Source organism: Crocodylus siamensis, chromosome 3 (genome assembly GCF_052110815.1).
Source record: "Crocodylus siamensis isolate JL-2025a chromosome 3, ASM5211081v1, whole genome shotgun sequence".
Taxonomy (NCBI): Eukaryota; Metazoa; Chordata; order Crocodylia; family Crocodylidae; genus Crocodylus; species Crocodylus siamensis.
The window spans coordinates 89,709,370-89,736,230 of record NC_143397.1 but is presented as its reverse complement, the minus strand read 5'-3'; the positions used below and the strand labels follow the sequence as shown (position 1 = coordinate 89,736,230).

Below are 26,861 nucleotides of genomic sequence, written 5' to 3'. Positions count from 1 at the left end.
TGCCCTCACTCCACCACCACTGCTATGGTACACTGTACTTCTCAGCAAACTGATGAGCTAGATAGGAAAGGATTCATACACAAAGTCCAGAAACTGAAGTAAATATGCTGCAAATGAGTCTGCAGTACTAGGGAGCCAAATTAACTCCACCTCTTGCCTTCTGCAGTAACCAGTTAAAACTTATAGAAATGTTTTCCTTCTAATAAAATGTACTTTGAATAGCTAAACAAGGCCAGAATCGTGAGGCTCTGTGCTGCCATGTACACTGCAATGTACAACTGAGGCCCTTCCAATGGAAATAATTATCCCTACCTCCTCAGGCTGTTGTAGGGATTAATTAATGTTTGTAAAGTGCTACAGAATAGCTAAATAATATTATTGTTAGGGATGTGCAGTGTTTTTGACACTGTCAAGCATTCAGGGGGTTAGAGTTTGTGTTTTGATGTAAAATGTAAAAGTTGTGTTGTATTGTCAGTCTGAAGTATTTGGAGAATACTGCCAGTGGATTATGATACCACGTCATAAGACAATAATACCCTGATGGAGAGGTGTCATTGTGAGGCTGAAAAACATATTGAGCTAACCCCCAAAATATGATTTTTTTTTCAAAGCAGAACATGTTTCCTCAATGCCTTGGACAATATTTGACTACAATAGCCTTGTTTTGTCAGTGATTGTGACTGAGGGCACGCTCGGGGCCGGGTCTCATGCTGACCCGCCTACCTGTCTCTACGGGGAAGTCCACCCAATCTAGCCTGTCATGACTTTGCTGTTCCCATAAACTGGTGGCATAATGCGGGAAGCTGCCCATTTCCAGCCCCAATGCCAGGGGGTGCTATCTGCAGCTCTGAACCTCCTCTACACCGCAGCCCATGCCTTGCAGGTGGCATCCATAGGATGTAATTATAACCTACACCACGACTGGTGCTCCAGGGTCTCACAGGGACTCTCCCTCTTTGGAGCAGCGGGTCATTGTGCTTGCCCTTAAGGTCTTCCTTTCATCCTACTCTTGGCCTCCTTGCAGCAGAGGACTTACTGGGTAACTCTCTGGCTGAGCCATCCTCATAATCAACTACTCACGGGGCTGGCCCTTGCACTGCCCTTGAGGCTTACTCTCAGTTCGGCCCTACTTATCCAAAGTGGGTAAGTGGGTTGGCCCCTCCAGGACTACACTGCATGTGGTGCCCACTTTAGCACGCCTGCTCAATGCCAGATCCAGCACATCTCTCAGAGTGGCTGGTCACTCTGGGTGCCACATGTGATGCCAACTCTGGCTACTCCAGGGCTGTGCTGCATGGGGCACCTGCTCTGTCCACTCCAGGACAGATTTTGGATCCAGCACGGAGTGGACTTGTGCTGGTGTGGGCATTTCATGGGGTGTGTTGGGCTATCCAGAGCACCCTACATGCTGCCTATGTGTCCACTTGAGGCTCATGGGCAGCACCAGGGGCCACATGCAATAGAGCAGTAATTGAAAGAGCTGTGCAATGTTGCTGTATAAAGCTAGGGCTGCTATACAGGCCAAAATCTACCTGACAGTCATGATTTTAATGTCGGTCACATATCTCGTTAGGAAGTTTTACATTAAATGGTAGGCATCCTGATTTTGGGTGGCAGTATATGATGTTGCACCCTAACCTAACAAAACTGATCTGAAATTTAACAACATAACATTGTGATCCAGCATTGTGAGATTATAGCCACTATTTTGTCTGGCAAAATGGATGCAGTAGTCATGCTCATAAAGTTAATATACTCTACACATACTGTTTGAATCACAATGTTCAACTTGGACTGGGAAATATCTGAATTAACTGTCTGGTAAGAGTTTACAATTTTATTTTTAATGACAACTAGCAGATGTTGAGTAGCTAGTCTATGTTACTGAAAAAAGAAGCACCCTCAGTTCTAGAATCTGGATCATTGCCCTTACTCTCTAAATACATATCCAAACAACAAGTGCCTTGACAGGGAGCCACAAGTAACATGGTATTTATTATGTCTGTGATGCCTCATAGAGGCATGGTGCTTTATAGACACGTAAAACCAAAGTCCCCTCTCCAGGGACCTTAAGAAATTAATCTGATTGTCAGTGCCTACTTAAATAGTTTAATAATAATAAATGCAGATGTTCCCTTTGAGAAAGCCAGCTTTATTCATAGCTCTGGCTTATTTTTCATAGCTCTGGCTTATCCTTGGAGAATGTGTCTCATACTTTATATAATACATTCATGATTGTTCATCTAGATCCATTTTAAAACATGAAGGATAAAACTGAAAACATTCAGCATCTGGCTCCTGGTGCTGCCCATGGGCTTCAAGCAGACCCATGATTTTAACATTCATGATTGTTCTATCTAGAACTATAATGTTTCTTCATCATTATAAATTAAATTCACCTCTCTGATGTGTTTTTCTCTCAAATTTTCTTTTGCAGAAATATACGGCTAACATTTATGTCAGCACCATAAACTGCTAAAGACCAGTTCCAAAGTCTGGAATAGATCTTTCATATTCTATGCAGTCAAGATAACCAAACAACTAATGGTGCATCTTTAAGAAAAAGCTCCCCTAGTCATATTGTATAATTTGCACTACGGGCTTAGAATGGATGCTATCAACTTAAATTGGGAAGGAACAAAAGAGCACTGAAGCTACTTTTTTTTTTTTGCCTGGGATACATAAGATAAAGCACCTTCAAATCTCTTGTGCCACCAGTTAAAACGGAAGATACAAATATCAATCTGTCACGGAGTGGGTGCAGGGGCGGCCGTGATCCCGCTAGCATCCCCTGCCGTGTCCAGTTAGGTGATTCAGCACCCTCAACTCGCCCGCCACATCTTTGCTGTTCTAAGTTCAGTAAGGGAGGCTGCCTTGTCTTGCCTTGGACACTACTCCGCTCTATGCCCCGTTCCGATTGGGGTGCCCCAGTGCACCCCTGCCTTATGGGCGATGCGTGCCTCCAGCCTCCCCTTTAGCACGCCCCAAGCCTCGCAGTTCTTCGTTGGACGATATCTGGTCCTTCTGTCTTCCTGCACCCTGCCTGGCGCCTCTGGGTTAGCCTCACAACCAGCGCCCCCTTGTCTGGTGCCTCTGGGTTGGTCTCACCCAGGCTATGCCCCACTGGAGCCTGTCTTACTCTTTCTATGCACCTCACCCCCTCAGGGGCCTCTCACCCACTTGTGGGCTTTCCCGCCCCTCTCGGGGTCTTTGCCGCACGTCTCTCGCCCCTCTCAGGGTCTTTGCCGAGCGTCTCGCGCCTCTCGGGGTCTTTGCCGTGCGTCTCGCGCTTGCCGCCCTCTCTGGGGCTCTACCCCCGCGCTTCCCGCGCTCGTTGCCCCCTCTGGGGCCTATACCGCGCCTCTCGCACTCGTTGCCCCCTCTGGGGCCTCGCTCATGCGTTTCCCATGCTTGGGGCTCAGGTGGCCGCAGCCATGCCTGGCCCCTCGACCTTTTCCTGAGTCACTTACCCCACTGGACAAAATACCACCCTCACGGGCTGGGGTCCAAAACCCCGCACACTGCGCCTCTCCGGCGCAAACAGCTGTGCCCCACTGGCACCTCTCACTGTGCCACTACTGGGCACCCGGGACCCCCAGGTTATTGGGGAGCTCCTGTGAGGCCTCCTCACACCCCTACAGCCTCACCCGGTCCTCCGGTGTAACCATAACAAAACATGAGCCAAGCGGCTGCAACGTAAGCAAAAAGCCCACCGGCTTATAACATAAACCACACACAATGCTGGCTCTTACCAATACCTTTCTCAGGGGTTCTCTCCCTCCCCTCGCATCATTGCAGCGGCCAAACTGCCACCGTAAGCCCTGCTGCTCAGCTCTCCGCCGCGGCGCTCCTGCTCCAGAGGGGAACTGCTAGCTAGGCTCCGGCCTGGGCTGCTTATAAAGGCTCGGCCCAGCCCACTTCTAGCCAGCTGACCAACATTAGTTGCCCTGGCAACCCTCACTTGTGCTGCCCTATTAATTGGCAGCTGTCCTTATTAGTGTTGCTAGCAGCAAGCACTCCAGTGCTCTGCTACACAATCATAACCCAAAACATCTCATTTTCTGTGTTGATGTTGAGATCTGGTCAGTACAGGGATTAAGATTTGCCAATGCTTTCTTTTTTTTGAATGGTGACAACAAAATAACCAATGCAAAGCCTAGGAACCCTAAGACCTCTGTAGCCAACTCACTTTCTATTTGCTGGAGTTTCATTCACAGCAAATCTTTATAAAAATAGCCTGAATTCAACTTTCCCACAGGTTTATCCAAGATGGCAACTGGAGTTTGGCATTAATCATAGTATGGAAACTACTCTTTGCAACAGAACCAATTATCTATTGCATCAAGGGACGGCAACATTTTTGGGCTGAGTGCCAAATACACTTACAACCGTGACTTGTAAGATGTTGGTATGCCAGGGATGGATGGTGGGGGAGCTGTAAGGAGTCCAATCCTTGTGGCAGCAAAGCCCAAGCCCCTTCTCCACCATCCGCCCCAAGGTGCACATGACAAGCAAAATGTCTTTGCATGCCAGGCTCTTGTATCCATACTGGGGGTTGCCTACCTCTATGTTACACCTTGATGGGTGACTCCTTGTTTTTTTTTAATCTAGCGTATTTATTTTAACATTAATTACTCCTTTTACACTAATGGCACTCAGCTCAAGATACCTTGAAACACCCAGATTGACACCTCCTGACCCACCCTCTCTTGTTTGTCCTGACAAAGTTGTTTCATGGCTTCACTGCAAATTCCTTCAGCTTTGCTGAATGTTTTCAATTTCACCCTTCATGTTTTTAAAAAAAATGTTTCTTCACAACCCATATAACTTTTATCCTTGATATTTCTCTTCAACTTGAATGAGGCAGTTGCTACTACCTGGGCAACCTCTTTGAACCTAAACTTATTTTACTCCCCCGCAAGCATATCTGTCATTGACTCCACTGCATTCCTCAACTAAAATGCATCATTATTTTGCTTCCATCTTTACTGAAATCCACATCCACAGTTTTCACCCTGCCAGTTGACCCAACCCTGTATCACAGCTATCAATTACAGGCTCACACCCTACATTTAATTATCACTAGGCTCTTTTTTTCTAGCCCATATACTTTCATTACTGCCTTCAGTTGTATCCTGCGTGATTTAAAAAAAATGTTTCTTCACAAGTCACATAACTCTTTACATCTTCTGCTCTTCAGGAAGGACTTTATCCTACCACCTGATGGATTTGCTATCAACATCTACGTTTAACTCAAAACCTCTTTTCTCTATTTTTTGTCTTTCTCTTGTTCCCAGTTCACTGCCCCTCAAAGATAACAACCTGCAAGTCCTAAGCACACCCAGTTAAAGTGAAGTCTAAGCAGACTTTCTTTCTTATTACAGAGAAGATTCCATTTGCCAATTATTAGAAAATAGGTACCCTATTTTCACATATCACCAATGCTTTCCCAGGGGGTATTTAAACTTCTCCTTGAGTCCTATTTGAGTTAAAAATCTTCTACCTTGTGAACATTTTGGAAAGTTAAAAGGCTTGCTATAAATTTAGCACTCCTAAAAAGCCTTAGATGTTGGATGTTGATTTTTGCCCTGGCGTAGGTGCAGCACAATTACTGGCAGTTAAAGCACTCACACACTGCTCTTCCACTGTCCCTCAACTCTAAGCAATGAGACTCTTGGGAATTGATGGTGGTTCATTTTTCATGCCCATTCAGTCCTTGTGGATGTTATCGTTCAATGATATCACCTGACATTCATTCCACTTAGCGCTTCCTGGGCTCCTCAATACTCCCAGCTCTTCTCTCGGTTCTTGGACTCTCCGGTCTCACATGCAGCTCCTTTCTCTGGGCTCCCAGATTCCCCAGTCCCATGGGGAAGTCCCTTGTCTGGGCTTTTAGAGCCTCCTGGTCCCATACATGGCCCCTCTCTGGGTTCCTGGACTCTGGTCCCATCCTCAGCCCCTCTCTCTGGGCTGGTGGACCATCTAGCTCAACTCTCACCCCTATTGTGGACCATGGACTGTTTGTAGCCCATCCTGGAACGTGCCACTGCTATAAACAGTCCAGGATGGGCTACAAACAGTCCATGAACAGTCCTACTGTGGGGTAGGGTTAGTGGTTGCAGACTCACAGTTGCTGTACACTGCTGCTCGATCCCCCAACCCCCTGGACACAACAGTGAACATCTGCTGGGTCCAAGGGATTGCTGTAACTCATGGCACTTCCTGAAAATCACCATGAGTTACAGCAGGGAGCTGTACTTCTGTCTGTGCCCCTTGGTGGCAGGTAAGAATTACAGCTGAGGAAAATGAGGCAAAGCCATGGTAGAGCACAGAAATGAATGTAGGACTCCTGGCTCCCTTTTCTATGCCTTACCCCATTGTGAGGGAGCGGGGCCTAGGGGCGGCCATGAACTCCCTAGCACCCCCTACCGTCATGTTAGGGTGAACGTAGCACCCTCAGAATCTCGCCCGCCACAACTTTGATGATCAATAAGTAGTATGGGAGGCTGCCCATTTCCCTAGTGGACGGTACTGATTTTCCTGTCCCTACTCCAGAATGGGGTATCTATATATGCCCCGCCTTAAGGGCTATGCGTGCCTCCAAACCTCCCCTTTAGCATGCCCCAAGCCTTGCAGCTGTTCTGGGGGATGTTTGTATAGTCCCTCGCCCTTCGGGTGCCCTCGTTCTCTCTCTCGGGCACCCTGGGCTCCTCGCCCACCTGGCGCCCCCTTGGGCCGGGCTCCTATCTCCAGCCCGCTCCCTGCGCCCTGGGCCTGTCTTGTCAGCGTTCAGCCAATCGCTGGCGCCCCCCGGGTCCGGCTCGCTACCACCGCCCCAATACCGGCGCCCTTGGGCCGGATTCTCGCCAGCGTCCGGCTATTCGCTGGCTCGCTCCTGCCGCCCTAATGCCGGCGCCCCTTGGGCCTGGCTCGCTCCTGCCGCCCTAATGCCGGCGCCCCTTGGGCCTGGCTCGCTCCTGCCGCCCTAATGCCGGCGCCCCTTGGGCCTGGCTCGCTCCTGCCGCCCTAATGCCGGCGCCCCTTGGGCCTGGCTCGCTCCTGCCGCCCTAATGCCGGCGCCCCTTGGGCCTGGCTCGCTCCTGCCGCCCTAATGCCGGCGCCCCTTGGGCCTGGCTCGCTCCTGCCGCCCTAATGCCGGCGCCCCTTGGGCCTGGCTCGCTCCTGCCGCCCTAATGCCGGCGCCCCTTGGGCCTGGCTCGCTCCTGCCGCCCTAATGCCGGCGCCCCTTGGGCCTGGCTCGCTCCTGCCGCCCTAATGCCGGCGCCCTTGGGCCTGGCTCGCTCCTGCCGCCCTAATGCCTACTGGGCACCGGGAACCCCCAAGCTGCTGGGGAGCCCCCGTGAGGCCTCCTCGCTCCCCTACAACCTCACCCGGTCCTCCGGTGCAATCTGTAACATAAGCTCAAGCCATCTGGCTGCAACATAAACACAGAGGCTCCGTACGCCTAACCATAACTCCAAGCCCCACCAGGGCTCTCAATCCTACCTCCCTTCAAGGTGTTCTTGTTCCCCGCATCATCGTAGCCAGTTAGTGTGGTAAGGCTGCGACCACTTAACTCGGACCACTCAGCTCGAGCCGCAGAGCTCCTGCTCCTGCGGCAGCCAGAAGGGAACTGTGAGGCAGGCTCCGGCCTAAGCTGTTTATAAAGGCCTGGCCCTGCCCCCTTCTGGCCACGTGACCTGCCTGGTCGCCCTGGTAACCGGCACCTGAGCTGCCCGGGTGATTGGCAGCTCTGCCAATCACCCTCACAGTCACGGGACACCTACGTGACTCCGTGACACCCATGATAATATTTTCTTCCTGGGCTCCCCAGAAAATTTTAAGTTTCTGAACTTAAAATCTTCACACTATAAGTGAATTTCCTTCGATTTGAGTCTGTATTCCTAGTTTTTTGTTTCCCCCAGAAAGTCACATCTGAGAATAATAAGGTAGTATTCTTGGTATTCTGTGGACACATATCCACTTAGCTAATTGCTTTCTTGTACTCTCTGTACATTGGGACAACACAACCTCATTTCTAGATGTTTCTCTTTCACTGCATGGCCTTTATGTTAACACCTTTGCAGTGTTATGTCTTGGGTAAAACAAAAATTACTTCCTAACATCCACCCAACAGTTATTTTTTTCTGTTTCCTCCCATGTACCATGCAGCCACCTGTTTTAACATTTACACATATGGAATTTTAAATTATTAAAAAAACCATGGAAAATAGCCACAGTGTAGAGTCCAGAGACAAAAGACATATGTAATTCAGAGCTTTTTTTATAATAGCTAGGTCAGATAAGAAATATTAAAGACAATGGCAAAGTAAAATATTCTCTTATGAGAGTAGGTGCTGCAACAATTGAAGTTCTAAAATAGCTTCCACTATAACCTGTGGTTTTTCCATTGCTATTTGGGAAACACTTAAAAGTTCCCAAGTTTCTATTATAACAACTATTTTAACTACAATTTGAATATATTTAAATAAGTCTATTTTCTTGGAATGGGATACAACACTATAGACTGCTGCTTCTGGGACAGCTTACATTAGGAAGGCAGCAAAAAGGTCTCAATAAAACACATGAAACATTTCCTTAATAGTAGAGACAAGAGAACGCCAAAGCCCTGAAAAAAATGGAACTAGGAATTTGAGTCTGCTGATTTTTCTCTACCTAGTTTACTCTGGGTGCATCTACCCTTGCACTTTACTGTAGAGATGACTAATTAGGTCTACAGTAAAATGCACTGTTTAAACATGCACCCATATTAGGGTGTAGGTGCAGTAAATTAATTAACTGTGCTGTAGTATAGTACTGTCCAGAACAAGTACTATTCTACAGTGGAGTAGTTATATGTGCCGAAATGCACAATTAGATGCTGACCAGGACTGGCTGGGGCATGAGGGTGCTATAGTGTGGTGGCTATCTGCTGGCTAGCCCCACACTGTAGTACCCTCATGGCCTAGCCAGCCCCTCCACAACACACTAAGCCATGGTGAAGCAGCCCTGGGTTGCCAGGTTGACCCTTCGGTCCCCTGACAGTCAGAGCTGCTCCACACCTGGCTCAACATGCTGTGGTCCCAGGAGCGTGTGTAAACCCTGGTGTGAATTGTGCTGAAGTTTATTGCTATGTGCTAATTGTACATGTAGATGCACTCTCTGAGTTTTAAACTGTCCCTATCACTTCGGTATTTGAAGGCAAGATTCAAAATAGGACTTGGGCAGAAAACATATAACTTGGTGTAACTTTAAGTGCCCAAGTACAAGAGAGCAATCCACAAAACCAGCAACTAGACATTTGAAATCCTGAGAGGCCCTGGTTGCCTAAAGTTCTTCTATGGCACATGACTGGAACCACTGTTGCCTAGGCTGAGCTAAGCATCCTGGTACCCACCTTGCTTGGGATTTACAAAAAATGCATCATACCATGTCTAACATATGCCAACAGCATTCAGTGCATACAAAACATAGTATCTGAGGAGGAGGGATGGTGGTGGACATCCACCTTTTGCATAATACTGTAGAAATTAGAGGACTTGGCCATAATGTGGGAGATTGCTGTTACTGGCCCCCCTCAGACCAGGAGAGTGCCTTACCTGCCAGGTTAATTTCTTAAAGCAAGGATAAGAACTCTCTCCATCCTTCTTTTTGAAACAAAAGGGAACTCTTGCACCTTAGTTCATGATTCCAACACCCAGTTGTGCATTTTGCATTGAAAAGTCATTGGAGAAAATGCCATAAACAGTACTGGGTAGAGGAATCAGAACCCAGGAATCTCCCCTCCCAAGAGAGTGATCTCATCACCAGGCTAGAGTTTTGCAAAGTTTGCAGTCTTGCAGTTTTGGTTCATCCAGCAATTTTCTGAAAATGTGAAAATATTTCAGGTTTTTTCAAAAGAAAGATTAGAGATTTTTTCATTATCAAAGTGCAGGCACCACAAAGAACCTACGTGAGTGATGATCCATTTAAACCAAGCTATGGCATTTGGCAACAGAAGGAGCAAGATCTCCCTCATCCAAATAGGATTTTAGCCATAAGACATAAATTGAACTACTACCTTTATGAAAAATCACAGCTTTACCTGCTTATTAAAAAAAGTAATCATGGAAACCCTAAAGCCACGTAAAGTTTCACAATTTAAAAAATCAAATTCAATTAAAAGAAAACCTTAAAGTCTTAAAATTAGAATTAATTTGGCTGTGCTTTACATAACAGGCCAGATAATTAGCTGGTGTAAATTGCTGTCCCTCTTCACATGTTGCCAGGGTTCTGCTGATTTACAGCAATTGACTTTCTGACATGCTATTTCTTTTACCTGTCTCCTATTTACATGTGTTGCATATGACTATCACTATAGTATGTCACAGAATTTATGTGCAATATGACTGAGATAATATTGCTCTTGGAGTCTTGACTTTTGGTGATTTTAACTGTGTAAACTTAAGACTGCATTGATCTAATTTTGGCTTTTAATAAAATGCAATAAAAGATGTTTAAAATATTCCTATACTGCTGTTTTGGTCACTGCAGACTATTCCTTGTTGTGTAAGAATCACGAAGGAAATAATGAGAAATGATGGCACTATAACTTCCTTCAGCTTCCCAGCTCATTCCCCTTTAATGGATGTCTAAATAAATAGAAGCCCTTTTTATGGGAGAGAACTTATGAGCCAAATTCCACCCTCAAATATACACATAACTCACATAAATGCCAAAAGAAGGCTGGATTGTGTGATAAAAAAACCCAAGAACCAGGAATATCAAGTCTCTCATCCACACCATTGCATCCTTCCACCCCTCTGAAAAGACAATGCATGTTCAGGATGTCAGAGATTGAATACATGGGGCTGCACCAATATCATCTTTAACTTTAGACTGCCTCCTTTTTGCTGGTCTATTAGCCCTATCTCTATTAATTTTTGTTCTAAATTTTTGAAAGGTTATTAAAAGATGCATTTTTGATGTAAAACAGTATGTACCTCAGGGCCCGCGTAAAGTAAGTAGCACTACACATCTTTGAGAGGGTAAGAGCTTTAGTTAGGAAGAGCTAGAATAAATGTATGACAATTTTTAAGAGATCAAGGGGCAAAATCAATTTGGACTAGGTTGGCTTTATGATCTTCTGATGGTGCAAACCTGGTCTAAAGCTGCCTTAACTGGTTAGGGCAGAATCGCCCCAGAACAAAGGGATCTCTATGTATGATAGAGCTGCTTAAAAGACCCCTAAATTATCTTCTTCCTCCTCTTTGTAACTGATGCATGTAAAGTGGCTGGGGTGTCATTACAGACTGGGGATCCCCAAGAATCAGAGGAACAAATTGATAGCCTTCAGACTGCTGCTATTCCTGGAGTCTGAAGACCAATTTGGCACAGAGCACCCACAGTCACAGTACCTCGGCTTCATTAAGCAGTTTCATGGCAGAACCACAAGAATCAGAAGCAAAAGGTTTAGAAGCACAGATCATGCATGTAGTTTGTGAACAGCCACAGCCCAGTCCTTCAAGGCAATATAGGGCCTGTTGTAATTGCCACCTGCATTTTAAATGGCTCCAAGAAGCTCATTCCCTAATAAGCTAGAAGATGATCTAATTTTGTGCCTCTGCTCGTTGCACTATTAGTTTTAGAAAGAGAAGCTCTTGGCAAGAAATTGTGGGGAAGGGTCTTTTGTTTTTAGTGTAAGTTCACAGCATGTTGAGGATTAGGCTACATTCTGCATTCATTTTTCAAAAACCGATGGGGTTGCAGGCAAGCTTTTTAATCAAGGTTAAATACCTCTAAAAAGAATAAGTCTAGTGGTTATGGCTACTCACTGCCAGCTAAATTCTTTCTCCATCAGGCCTGATCTCACTAATAGAGTGACACATACATGCTGATCATGGGATATTATCCTGGGCAATTTGTTTTCTCACACTTCACAATAACTTTTCAAGCAGGAAGTAATCTGGAGGGAAGAAACAACCATCTCTCTCTGAACCACCCTCTATGCTATACCATGAATAAACATGTAGACCTTATGCTATCTGGTACACAATAGCTACAGTAAAAGGAAGATATATTGTAGGTAAAATAAGAGCAGGTTACGTAGTTTTACAGTTAGAGCCTGGTCTCTTCTGATTATAGACCTGACTGACCTGGCTGGACAAGGGTCCAAGTTACATTCCTGAAGTTTTGGCTTTGGCTTGATATTTTCAGGGTAGTAGTGACAGTATTGATCAGCTACTACCCGATTGCTCCTCAGATCAAAACACTCAGCAGATGTCAGTTGATAACCTGCAACATCCAAAGAGACAAAGAGTGTGTGAGCAATATGGACACAAAATACAAGCAAGTTCTTCTCTCTTTTATTTTGTGAAGCATTGTCAAAATGTCTGTGGCCTTCAGCTTAACAACAGGCTATTCTATATTATTCCCAATTTACAAAACATATTTTACAAGGAGTACCCCTGACATTTTGTGTTTTGTAATTTGAACTTATCACCATCATTTTTCTAAAAAAGGGCAAACTCAAAATTAAAGAATTTTGCTTTTTACTGAAACAAAAAGCCCTGATTGATGTCAACTCTCTTTTGTCCCTATTGCTTATTATTTGCTTGCCTCTTCCAGCACTGCTTGCAATCTCCCTTCTCCCCTCCCTCCCTTCCCTGTTATTTTTGGGGAGGGCTTCAAATTACATTCTACTGGATAGATTGTTCTGTGCATGTCCTTTCACAGCATATGACTGAGTTCAGGCTCAAAGCTTATGTATCTCTGATTTAGTTAGTTTATGAGATGCATCTCTACCCTGCCTTCTGCCTGACTTGAGACTAACACAACTATTTCTCTCTGCACTAGGGTAAAACTGATCCTATTTGTGTTAGTGGAAAACCAGCATGAGATCAACATTAAGCTAAGAAGGCCCAATTTTGAAAGGTTTATGCCTAACCTGTCTGTGCAAGTGGGCATGCAGATGGATTTAATTAATGGGTGTAAACTTAAGTGGTATTTAGGTATACAGGTGTAAAATGTTATAGTTTTAATTCAAAAAAGCCATCCTGTATCATCCTTAGGGCTTTATTCTGAGTTCTATCCTCTCCTTTCTAATAGTAATTCTGCTAAGGTAACATTATACACAGAACAGAAGAAATTGCAGATTCATTAACATAACAGAAGTCAGAGAGTCACAGAAGAAGAGATCAAATGATGTATAGTTATTATTATTAATCATACTTAAAATTATACTACAGACAACACAGGAGTCAGATACAGATGTCAGAGAGTCATGGAAAAAGAAGAGAGTAGATATTTTAGGTACACTACACAACAACATAGAACAGTAAATAAAACAAAAGACAGAAGAAGAAGAAGTAGTCACAGATTCAGAGTAACATAAGTCATAGAGTCAAAAGAAGAAGAGATCAAATTATATACAGTTATTACTAATCATACCTACAATCACACTACAGACAACACAGAACTCAAATACAGATTAACACAACACAACAAGTCAGAGAGTCATAGAAGAAGAAAAAGAAGAAGAAGATAGATATTTTAGGTACACTACACAACAACACAGAACAGTAAACAAAACACAACACAGAAGAAGTCAGACACAGTCAGTGATATTTCAGAGAAGAAGAAGACATATATTCTATTATTAGTTACACACAGGCACATTTTCCAGCACAGGAAAGATTAATATGAAGCGTGCTGGAAAGGCAGGTGCCAGGTCTTCTGGCAGGTGAGAGAGAGGGGCCAGAGCGGGCAGGGGGAGAGTTAGAGCTGCAAGTTCCCCATCCTTGCCCAAACATAGATGCATCCTCTTTCCTGGCAGCCATGAGGCTTCTGCTGCCAGTGAAGGCAAGGAGGTGGGAGCAGTACCTGTCCCTCCACCTGCACCACCACCCCTAACTCCAGAAATAGGCACCAGCAGCAGGATAACAGTCTCCTCCACCTCAATTTCATCTCCCAGCATGCACCTCCCACTGCCAGAGGAGGAGCTGGATCTGGAACCAGGGGACCTGAGTGCCCTAGCAAAAGAAATTTTGGGGGCCAAGGGGGAATCTGACTTTGTGTTCCACACCCCTCAAAGTTCCCCTAGACCCAGGTCTACTTGTCAGGAAGTAGCCTCAGAAGAGGTTGTGGAGGAAAGTGGCTCAGCTTAGTCAGCTCTTCCTGCCGTTGTGCCTCTGCCTGCTGAGAAGGGGGGATAAGGCAGAGGCCCCACCCTCAACCCAGCAGCAGGGGACTAGTGTAGTGTGGGATCATTCTGAGGTGGCAGATGATCCCAGGTTTGGTATCTGCCAGTGCTGCCAAAGGCAGATCAGTCAGGGCAAGGAGATGAAACACTTCACCACCATGGCAATGCTGTTGCATCTCAGGAGGCAGCACCCCCTTCCCCTTCTTCCTTCTCAACCTGGCACCAGTGTGAGTGTGCCCTAAAGGAAGTCCCCTGCTTATTCCAAAGCCCCCGTTACCTCAAAGCAGAGGCAGGCCACCATGGAGTGGTGGAGAAAGGCTGCAAACTGAGGGGGGTGCATTGCAAGGGCAAGCAAGATCACTCAGAGCATTGTGGAGATGCTTGCTCTGGATAGCTAGCTCTTCTCCTTAGTTGAGCAGCCAGGGTTCAGATGTCTCATGATGCTTGTGGCCCCATCTTACAAAGTGCCTGCATGCACCATCTTTAGCAGGATGGTGGTGGCCTTCCAGTATGAGGCATGCAGGGAGTACGAGGGAGGAGCTGTGCAAAGCAGGGCCGTAGGTGCCTTGTGCTTCACCTCCAACATCTGGAGCAGCCAAGGTGGAGATAACACCTACAGGGGTGGCTTATTGGGCAGGGAGAGCTCATCTTCAGGTTCATGGTCACCGGCAATGGAGCCAATATGGTCAAGGTCGTCCATGATGCCAACTTTTTTGGCATCCACTGTGTGGTGCACAGGCTGCACCTCATAGTCAGGGATGCCTTGGAGGGGGACAGGGCTGCCAGGGATAGTGCCATCACTACCTCCCAGAACATTTCAAAATGCAGGAAGGTGTCAGGCTACTTCCACCACAGTATCAAGGGGGGCAAGAGGCTGTGGGACAAACAGGCAGAGCTGAGCATCCCACAACACAAAATCATGCAGGAAGTGGAGGCTCAGTGGAACTCCACATACTTGGTCCTGGAAAGGCTGGTGGAGCAACACAAGGTCATCCATGAGATGGCCTTGCTCGGGGAGACTGGGATCAGCAGTCCCCTTAACAGAGCTGAGTGGGATACCATCTCCCAGATATTGGTGGTCCTCAAGCCCTCAGCACTGCTGATGCCCTCCTTAGCCAGGTGATCCCCGTAATGAGGGAACTGGAGAACCAAATGGAGAAGTTCCAGGAGATCAGTGTTCCTGGATGGGCAAGCTGCTGTCACCAGGCATGCAGGTACTGGTGAGGCAGCTGAAGGAGGGCATCAGGAGATAGCTGGATCTCTTGTGGTCCAGTATGGTCCACATGCTGTTGGGCATGTGCGACCCAAGGGTGAAGAGAAGCATGTGCACTGGCAGCACCAAAACCCCCAAACACTAGACGCAGGTGCTAGTCAACAGAATCAGGGAGGCAAAAGGGCAGAGGCAAGGGGATGTGGAAGAGGGGGATCCACTTTCCCCTGCCAGCACTCCCACCACCAGCACCGGCACCAGTACCAGCACCAGCACCAGCCAGTTTCCTCCTTGCCACCAACTGCCAATGTGGGCCAAGGGCATGGCTTCAATGCTGGGGTCCAAGTGCACCAGATCCCAACCTCAGGAAGGAAGCACTGAGGCTTCAGTGTCTACCTTATCTTGCTGAGGACATGGAGCTGCTGGATTGTGACTCCTAGGCCTACTGGGCAAGCTGCAGCCAGATGTGGCAGGATGTGGCCATGGTTGTCTGTGAACACCAGTCCTGTCCACCAACCAGTGTTCTGAGAGAGAGGGTGTTCAGCATTGCTGGGGACATTGTCACACCCCACCGCACCTGCTTGGATCCTGGTTTGGTGGAGCAGCTGGTGTTCTTGAAGATGAATCTCCTGAAGCTGGAGTTCCCCAAGCTTCACCTGAAGACACACTAAGTGCCAACTGCATCTGCACCTATTTCCATTTTATTTTTTTACACCAGTTACTGCCCCACCCTCAGAGCTGGAGGGGGCACCGGTGATGAGGTTAGGTGCTTGTTTGAATTTACAAACCACTTTTCAGAGCCCGGCCTATAAACTTTACTTCATCAGCTTCCTAGGTAGTAGGTACAGAAACTCATGAAATTCTGACACACTACAACCTGCCAGACATCTGACTCCACAGGTGCCTCTGCACTTTTACCTGCGCTGCTACATCCCCTTCCCCGCCCCAGCCAGTTCCTTACCCCCTGATGCCTCCATTTCCAATTTTACTGACTGGCTTTCTGGCCTGCATTGCATGCCAGCTTCTGGCTTCTTTACTATTCCTTCTATTCAGGAACAGCACAGAGAGACAGGTGCAGGTGCTTCCTGACGATGGGTTTTTCAACCCAAAAGCTTGCTAAGATATATTTCTCTATTTGTTTTTTTTTAAATAATAAACATATAAACATAAAAACACAACATAACCCATCACACACACCACAAGTAACACATCATTTATATATCCAACACAACATCTCTATTTCTTCCATTCAATTCTTTTATAAAAATTCTCATTTTGGTAACCATAAGCCGCTTAGCCCCACGGTACAATCAAAGAAAACATCTCTCCAGAAAATCAAAACACAACTGCTCACTGTCCCAGCTTTCTCTAACTATTCAGCTGGTCTACTAAAAGACACCAGATTGACCCAAAGAACCTTGTCTGCCAGTGCTATGTCCTTAGACTAACACCACTAGCACCTGTCTCCAGTCAGCTGACCAGAAGGATGCAGAGCCCTGAGCAGTGGGCACATCTAAGCCCCAAGGCTGGGACTTGCAGGGAATGTTCTTTGGCAGCTGCTAGAGGAGAAGCTCCTGCAGGAAAGGAAAAAAAAACAGCTCTAGTCTGTGACAGTTTGGTAGCCTGATAGGGCTGTGCAAAGCTTCAGATGCTGATTAGATTCAGAAGAGATTTGGCCTAATTCAGTGCCTGAATCTCTGAATCTGAATTGAATCAGGGGACCAATTAAAAGGTCTGAATCAATTCAAAGCTCTCCAAATCAATTCAGAAACTATTCAGAGAGCTTCAGTGATTCGGGCAGTCCCTGCCTGCTGCAGCAGGGAGCTGGACCTGGACTCCAAGCTGGTAAGTAGGGGACAGGGGAGCGGGGGCTGGAGGAAGCAGGAGGGGACCATGGGGGGACCCCCGCCAGGCTCCATTCACTACCTGCTCCTCCATCCCCCCCAAACCCTGCCTGCTCCCCCAGCCTCCCTATCATGGCTGCCCCATCCACCCTAGCTCCCAGCCCTTTAAAAAAAGAGCCCCCATTGACTGGCTGCTGCCCACTGGGTGGGTGCTCCCCACTGCCCCATGCTGCATGGGGGGCTCTGTCTCGAGCCCCCCAACCTCCTGGTTCCCCTTCCCCACTCGGCCCAGCTCTCAGCCCTTTAAGAAAAAAAACAACCCTCCCTGGAATCACCAGCTCCTGCAGCAGCCTCAGGGATTCTGTGGTCTTGTGTACAGTGCCCCACAGCATGGGGCAGTGGTGGGCAGCAGGGATCAGCCTCTGCTGGGCAGGAGCCTCTGAGCTCGGGGGATTTCTTTGTTTTAAAGAGCCGGGAGCTGGGGCAAGCAGGGCAGCCATGGTGGGGGCCTGAGACAGTGGGGCGGGGGGTGCTCATGACAGAGCCCTCCATGCAGAATGGGACAGTGGGGGGCATCAGGGATTACCCCCTGCCTGGCAACAGCCATTGAGTAAGGGCTTTTTTTTTCCCAAAGAGCCGGGAGCTGGGGTGGGCAGGGCAGCCATTGCTGGGGCTGGGAGAGCTGGCGGGGAGTGGGGCCTGTGTGATTCAGAGATTTGGCTGATTTGGCAGTAGCCAAATCTCCAAATCAGATTTGGCTGAATCAATTAGGGACAATGATTTGAATCACCAAATCAAATCACTCCCCTGAATCTGCCGAATCTGAATCTGAAATGAATACTAGCTACTTTGTACAGGCCTGCTGCCTGAGATGCTGCTGGTGCTACTGTGCACTGCAATGCTTACCTGTTGTTTTTTAAAGTGGTGGACTGGGCACAATTGTAGGGGAGGAAGAAACCTCATTGGGGCACACTACCATGTTGTGTAGAGGCCCCAGCGCTAGTGAGGGTGCACCTTAACACACACACACACACACACAGAGTCAGACAGTAAGGGCACACCTTAACACACACGCTGGAGAAGAAGCTCCTGCAGGAGAGGAAAGAAGGGCTCTGTCACAGTTTGGCTGCCTGAGATGCTGCTGGTATTACTGTGCTAGTGCTCACTAAGTTTATACCTGTTGTCATTTAAAATGGTGGACTGGGCTGAGGCTGTAGGGAGAAGGCCTCATTAGGAAACACTACCATGTCATGTACATGCCCCAGCACCAGTGGCGGCGCACCTTATCACACACACAGTGTCACCCACCCATGTCACAAGTTTTACTTGTCTACAGCCAGAGGTGCAGTTTCCAAGAAACCCCTGCACCTATCTCCTTGAAAGTTGGCTGGCTTCATGGCCTCAGCAGGGCCTAGCAGGCCTGCAGTTTTCACCTCCCTGTGCCTTAACGCAGATGCAGTCACACAATCACCCATGTTACGAGTGTTGCCTCTCAACAGCCTGAGGTGCAAGTTCCCAGAACCCCCTACATCTATCTCCTTGAAACTTGGCAGGCTTTGTGGTCTCAGCAGGGGCTAGTTTGCTTACAGTTTTCACCCCACTGTGGCTTAACACACACATGTGACAGGAGTTCTGCTTTCATGACTTAGGTGCAGGGGTTTCTAGGAAACTGCACCTCAATCTCCTTGAAACCTTGAAACTGAGGGCTTCATGCCTTCAGAAGGAGCTACCATCATTGCAAATTTAATCTAAATCAGCCAAAACATGACAAAGTTATAGATATTTCAGTGATTCCCATTACACTCTATGGCCAGAACTCCATATCTCTCTGAATCAGCACCGAATCTTCTGAAGACAATTTGGCAGAATCAATTTGGAACAGTGATCTGAATCTCTGAATCAAATTGCTGGCCTCCAAATCAGCTGAATCCGAACTGAATACTTCCCTATTCGTACAGGCCTACGAAGCAGCCCCACACCCACCAGAACCTGGGACAAAGACTTACTATGAGATAGCTGTACCATTCACTATGACCACATGGACTTCAAGGTTTGAGAAAGGATGGAATTGAGGGGACGCTGTTTCCAAATGCAGGCTCCTATCACTGAAGTGAAAGGAAAATATCAAGCATCAATTTTGCATAGGCTAGCCATAGAAGGAGACCGCTATACAACTGAACGTGTCTGACCTCTATCTAGTAGGTAGGATGCATCTCTAACACACACACAATACTAGCTACAGAATATAGCTGTGATTTATTACCTCCTCCACAGGATGCTGAACAAGGAAAAAAATCTGTTTCCCTCCATCGGTGAATGATAGGCTGGTAGAAGATGAACTGTACTGTACTGTCAGCAGTACCAGCATAGTGAACCTGAAAAAATGTAATGCCAAAGGTAAATGCACCAAACATAGTAGCATTAATACCCTGTGGAAACATATTGCAGCAAAGATCTTGTAAATACAACATACTACATGAAATACTAGAGATATTTTGTAATTAGAAAGTAAGAGGTATCAGTAAAATAATGCCTGTTGAAAGAGATTGAAACTCTGAATGAAATGGCACTTGCACAATGAATGAGTCAGAATCAGCCACTTTTGCACGTGCTGTGGGGGTGGGGCAATGCAGAAGCATCTTGTGTATCAGCATCCCTGTGCTTCACAATGGTGTTGAGGGCACTTGAACTAAAGCTCATTCAACAAGCTTTAATTTAATTTAAGTGCCCCTTCCACCATTTTAAAGTGGTGGGGGGCTAATACACAAGATGCGGGAGGCTGCTGGAGCATGGTAATTCACTCAATTAATCAAGTCTGCTTTGAGGCGCTCTAATTACAGCATGTCAGAGTAGCCTCCATGCTTGTGTACTGGCACCCATAGAATCATAGAAAATGAGGGTTGAAGGGACATCAGGAGGACATCTAGTCCACCCCTGCTCAAAGCAGGACCATCCCCAACTAGATCATCCCAACCAAGACTTTATCTAGTTAATGTTGCCCTACCTGTTTTACAGCCTGCATTCTGTAATGACAGAGTGAAAGGGTTATAATTATTAGGTAACTTTACAGACAGGTACCTCATAGAGGACCTGAACCTCATGACACCAAGAGATCAACTGCTGGGATATACTAGGATATAAATCAAAGCATGTTTTTCCTACTTCACTCAAATGAAAGTTAGATGTTGCCAGGGAGCAGCTTCTTTAAAACAAAAGGATTTGTACTCTACTGTATAAGCACAGGCCTAAAAAGGAAGATAGAAGGTTATAACAGAAAAATACACAAGGAAAAAAAGAACAGGCATAATTATCAACACTGGTTAACAGCCAGAAAAGAGAAAAATATTTGAACTACATCAACTTTCCACCATTAGGCAGATCAAATTCTTCAGTGTTTCAGGACTATCTCTTGTTCTGCCTACAACATGCTCTCTCCTTTTCTCATTCTTTCCTGTGATACTGTTTTTATTATAGACTAGCTGAAGAGTGGCCAAACCATGGCTCTTGAGTCACACATGGCTCTTAGGCAGGTTAAATGTATCTTCTGAAGAAAGAGTAGTAGTCAAATAACAGCTTTCTTTTTTCTTCCTGTTCATTATTTTCTATTTATTAATTTTCTTTGGTTTTTATTATAAGAAGCCATTTAGCAAATTAGTATTTGAGCTGGGGTGTTGCGCATAGACCACTGACTTGAGGCATCCACATCTTGAAAATATTTAATCCTATAGCCCTCAGTCATGTCAAGATACTGGTTTGTGGCTAGAAAGCTTAAAGGAAGTTTGGCTATCTTTTTCATTTCATTTTGAGTTTTCAACTACAATCGGTCCTTGGCTGTGGCCAAGCAAATTCACTGAATTTTATTGCATGATTGTACTTTCCGTATCCTTATCTTGGGTCATCTGGACAGATTCCCTGGCATCAGCTGGAATGCTTGAGTGCTAATTGTCCCAAAGGGTTGAAACAGGAGGTGGGGTTACTAGACATAAGAACATAAGAAGTGCCAAACTAGGTCAGACCAATGGTCCATGTAGCTCAGTATTCTGTCTCCAACACCGGCAGAAATGGATGCTACAGAGAGAGAGCACTAAACTGGATGTCTGTATAGTGATCTATCCCCAGCATCCACCATTATCGAGAGATACTAGAGGACACATCTTCAATCATTCTGTTCAATAGCCATTAATAAATATATGAATTTATCATATATTTTGAACCTGGCTATGCTATCTGTCTCCCCCTCATGTGGCCATGAATTCCATAAGTTAACTAATATTGAATAAAAAGTACTTTCTCTTGTTAGTTTTAAACCAGTCACCTACTCATTTCAGGCAGTGCCCCCTAGTTCTAGTATTCTGGGACTTGGTGAACAACAGTTTCTGTGTACTTGGTCCACACCCTTCATGATTTTATAGGCCTCTGTCGTAACCCCATTAGCCTTCTCCTTTCAATACTGAAGAGTCCAATCCTTTTTAGTATGGGAACTGCACTGTGCCCCGATCATTTTTGTTGCCCTTCTGTGTACTTTTTCTAGTTCTACTACATCCTTTTAAAGATATGAGGACTAAAACTGCACATAGTATTCGAGATGTGGGCACATCATGGATTTGTATAATGGCATGATGGTGTTCTTCATTTTGTTTCAGTTCCCTTCTTAATGATGCTCAACATTTTATTAGCTCTTTTGGTTGCCACTATATACTGATATTTTAGAGAACTATCTATAATGATTCTAAGGTCTCTCCCTGAGTTGTAACAGCTAGTTCAGAAGCCAATATTGTGTATGTTATAGTTGAGGTTATTTTTCCCCAGGTGCACTACCCTGAATTGTTGACATTGGAGTTCATCTGCCATTTTTTTCCGCAAACTCACTTGATGAGATTTTTTGTAGCTCCTCTCCATCATCTTGGGACTTGACTACGTAAAATAATTTGGTATTATCTGCAAACCTGGAAATTTCACCATTTCCAGATCAATGATGAAAATAGGGACCAGCAGACAACCCTGTGGGATCCCACTTCTAATCCCTTATATCTTGCAAAGTGACCATAGGCATAGGGAAGTCCTGAAACCATTTTCTTTATCTCAGTGATGCCTCTAATCCTAACAGGTCTGAGGGGGTTGCTATATATTGGCAGGGCAGCTCTGTATCAGTGGCCACTGTGCAGGAGACAATATGACTCATGCAAGTCAAAAATAGAGAAGACTTACTGAACCATCTGTTCCATCCTTCTGCCTGTGCAGAACTCTTCCCTTCAGTGAGTTTTCCAGTATTTTATTCAGCCTAGTTTTAAACATTTTGATATACCCCCTCTCCTCTCACTAGATATTCAACAAGATGCCCCTCTTTTTAATTGCTTAGATTTTGTTTTAAAATGAGGCTTTATTTGTTTTTCAAAAAAGCTGAAGAGCACCATCAGTGGAAGGCACTAGTCAGGAGAACAGGAGCAGAAAATAGCAAATCAAGATGAATAGTGTAGTATCTATTCTGGGAAGTGTATTTTCCCATAGATGGACAGAAACATGATCACAAACCACAGTAAGTCCTGATCTGCATGAAAAGGGAAGGAGGAACACAGAAATGCAGTAGAATATGTCAGGGGCTACAGGAGTTCTAGTGCACTGAGAGTGTGCTGGTCTTTTCTAATTAGAGTAAACACTGATGTAAATTCCCAACAGAAAAAAAATACAGCTGTAGCAATACAGGTTCCTCAGCAAATGGGAGGCCTCTTGTATGGATTAATATCATTTAGTTCTGTATGTCAGAAACAGGATATCTAATTCCTTGTGCTGGGATAATGCATTAATCATACTCTTCAGAAAGACCTTTCTTAGTTCACAAAAGCCTAGTGTGCTCCTGCGATAAGTGCAGTATCATGCTGGAAGTCATTAGCAACGGTCTCTCCAATTTGAGCTCACTGAAATTATATCACTGGGGAGAATTTACTCTTCCTCTTTAAAATAAAGATCAACAATAATGTTTAAACCAAAAAGATCCACTCAGCTGTGCAGTCTGAGGTGGAATGTGATAAATGAGAAGAGAGATTACACAGGGTTTAGCATAAAGCGGGGAGGGAAAGGTTTCACATCAAAAGGCAGGAAGGCATAATAGTCTATCTCCCCACAGATTATCCTTGTGTGTCTGTATGACTGTCTGTCTTTTCTGACACAGAGAAGGAGATGCAGATCTTTTCCAGAAAGTAGAAGTCACCTGACTAGCCATGACAACTAGTGGGTGGGAAGGAATCACAATGAGCTACAGATACAAATTAGATACTTCTTAAATGAGCAAGGTGAAAGAATCAGAGGCAGCAGTGTTTATTTTGTTTAATGAGAACTATAAGCATGGGAAGAGCAGGTATGTGCTGATTCCACGCAGCAAAAATCTCACCATGGTTTTGTCTGAAAATTTGTTAAAGCTGAAGGCCTTGATCCATCAGAAAAACATCAGAGGCTGCCTAAGCCACACAACATGCTGACTCTAGGGAAGGTGAAACACATAAGAAAACAGGTTGGCTTGCTGCATGAGGCTAAATTCCACCCTCATGTGCTAAACTGAAGGACTGGGAAACTTGTGAACCTGACCTACCCCTATATTTACCTCTTCCAGACCTTACTCAGGTGCTGGGAAATACTAGCTTCCATCAAAAGAGAAAATAATGTTTAACTTTAACTGCTGCTTATTTGTTGTGCAGTCTCTTGGGATGCCATTAATGCTTAAACCAAGAAAACAGCATTTACTACTACATTGCTATTAAGTTAACCACTACTTAAGTGAAAAGTATTAAAGGCCAGGCAGCAGCTGAGATGATAACAGAAGTCAGGATCCTGAGTGTGAGTTGGGCAGTTATATATCCTCAAAGCCCACTAAAGTCTAATAGGAACTGAGGGAACTCAGGATGCCAGAAAAGTGTCCAGCACCCGGAAGGAAAAAGCCCTAACACAAGACCATCATGATATTTTGCAAAGATGCAACCAAATGCATAGGCTCAGTTTTGTCCAGCAGAAATCAATGCTATACTTACTGATTGATATTTTCCCACCTCTCAGAAAGCAAAAAAAAAAAAAAAAAAAAAGGGCCTCAGCAATCAATTATCACCTGCATTTGTTTATTTAAACTTTTTATAAATGATATCTTAAAGTCGAGCCCATGCTACAGCATGGGTGTGCACCAGCCGCTCAGTTCTCTGATGAATTAATATATTTTGGCTCTGATAATGTAGAATCTTAATTTGGTAATAACTACAGGATCCCAAATGAAAACCAACAAATAACCTGAGTTTTGGAGCACAAAATTAGTATAGCATTTTGAAGCAATTAGCATTTTCTTCTATACCATCTATCAGCAGACTAAAATATCATGCTTTGCCTCTTCATTGTACTGATCCATCCCTTTAGTTTCAGACAAAATTAATCCACAAAATTAAAAACAAACAAAAAACCTGTTTGGCTTTGGCAGTGTGCTATCCTGCTATTTATTTACATTTCTTGTAGATCACAATAGTGTGACCTGCAAGACTGAATTACCGTATGTTTACTTTAATAACTGTGGTGTTAAATAAACTAGCCATAATGAATTAATCCTTACCCACTCTTCAAATAGTTACAGCTGTGAGAGAGAATGTTATACCATAATGGCTGCTTTCTATAATATGCACACACTTTATAGGTTTTGTGCATGTGCATACACACATGAATGTGTACTGGGAGATTATCTTTTCTTTTTCTGTATAATCCAAACCACGGGGTATACTATCTTTTGTCTTGTCAAGTTTCATCTGGTCTGTTATGATCTCACTCTGTCATCACCATCCCTGCTGTAAAAAGTTCTAAAGGATTTTTCTTCATCATCACCACAGATGCTTTTGCAAGTGCCAAGTCTCAGACCAACAGATTTGATTTCTTATAGTAGGCTTCATGTTAAACCCTTATATAAAATAACGAGCAACAAAAAAGTGGAAAAAGAGATATCCATATCTGGCATATGCAATTTTGACCTTTTTATGGTAATAAAAACAACAAAAAAGGCTTTTTTTACAATACTTTCCTTTCCACAGTTGCCGGATTTTAATATTCCTAATTGTATGTAATGACACTTTATGTTTAAAGTGAACTGGGGCACGTAAGGAACTATTTATTCTTTGTATATGAAGTAGAAATGGGATTTATACAAGGGAAGAAACAATTTAAGGGGGTAATTTAAATAAAATTAAAAGCACAAAGTACTATAAACTTCTAGAGATTCTGGATGTTTTCAAGTGCAGAGTACAAGACAGGACAATGGAACAATTCTTTAAACTTGTCTTCTTCCTTTTGTAGAAAGGGTATGTAGCCACTGAGCAAGGGACATGAAGTACTCGCATGGCCCAGCTTTGGCTTCATTCCTTTCAATTTTAAAGATCCTTTTGGACAGGTAGAGCTTTCCTGACAGAAGAAAGCTTCTTTTGGTTCCTGTCTTTGCCTTTTTTTTTAATCTGCCAGAGGCTTCTCCATAAAAATGACGTAAAATGCCTGCAGTTCACCAACAACTGGGCACATGATTTTTGTAGGCCATAGACACTGACTTTATGGGTGCTTCAGGACTCAAGCACCCACTGAAAAATATTAGTGGGTGCTCAGCAATTACAGACCACACTGGGTGAGCTGGGTTGAAGTAATGCACTGCCTCTTCTGGGCATGCGTGGGGTTCAGTGCTGGAATGCAAAAATATGACACCCACTGGCAAAAACCAAAGTCACCACCTGTGCTGTAGGCCATCAACACACTCATGAACAAAGGAGCAAGCTTGAATTGGACTGAAACTACAATTCCATCAGATTACTTTCTGTGATTATTAAATGCACATTTTAAGGTTTATTTAAACCCAAGCTTCCCACAAAACCACAAGTTATCAGGTTCAAGTCCTTGCTTGAATTTTATTACTGAACCAAAGCAAAGAACTGGTGGGAAAGTGAATTTAAAAGGGTGAGACAGGAAACTGTACTGAAGAGCCTACATTACACAAAACAAAATTTGAGAAAGTAATTTTTGCATTTACAATATGGAAGCAGAGATTTTTGTTACAAGATTATGTAACTGAAATCAAGATGAAAAGCAGAACAAAATCTGTAAAAGTCATTAGCAGATATTCACTAATTCTGCAATAGTTTCCAGGATGCAGTTTTTCTTTGTTAGAAAGTATTTATCTTGGGGAAAATGTGTCCTTGTTCAGAGGAATAATATGCCTTAGGATTTACTTAAATCCAATTTGAAAGTTTAAATGCTTAACAAGTTTTTGCTGACCCACATATTCCCCCCAGTAATGACTAGTTGAACCCCAGAAGGTAAGGAATTTGGAAATGGCTGAACCAAAACCAGGCTATAGGCTCACTAGATGGACTTCGGACTGCAAAGCTAATACATACTATTTAATTGCAATTATTCATTGTACTGGACATAGCATTGTGCTTATGAGAGTATACATAGCATAGTGTTTGTGAGTATTATGTGGATTAAGATTCTATGAAATCCCGATGGATCAGATGCAAATTCACTACTTTGTCCAATTAATTTTGGCTGACTTCTGTGCATCAGAGTCAAATCATGCCTGTGTGATTTCCTACTATGCCACTGCCCTCCTTAAATTTTACTT

At 44.8% G+C, this 26,861-nt stretch overlaps 1 protein-coding gene across 4 annotated transcripts in view; it reads right to left on the bottom strand.

The window, feature by feature from the left end:
- The window catches only part of ADAMTSL1 (ADAMTS like 1), an 872,699-nt gene that overhangs the window by 167,825 nt on the left and 678,013 nt on the right, over positions 1–26,861 (bottom strand). For all 4 annotated transcript variants that reach the window (XM_090038771.1, XM_090038775.1, XM_090038773.1 and 1 more), the window contains 2 exons: positions 19,497–19,608; positions 12,135–12,273 (listed from right to left, as the gene is read on the bottom strand). In XM_090038771.1, the coding sequence (XP_089894897.1) occupies positions 12,135–12,273; positions 19,497–19,608 (251 nt within the window). The remainder of the gene's footprint in view (positions 1–12,134; positions 12,274–19,496; positions 19,609–26,861) is intronic.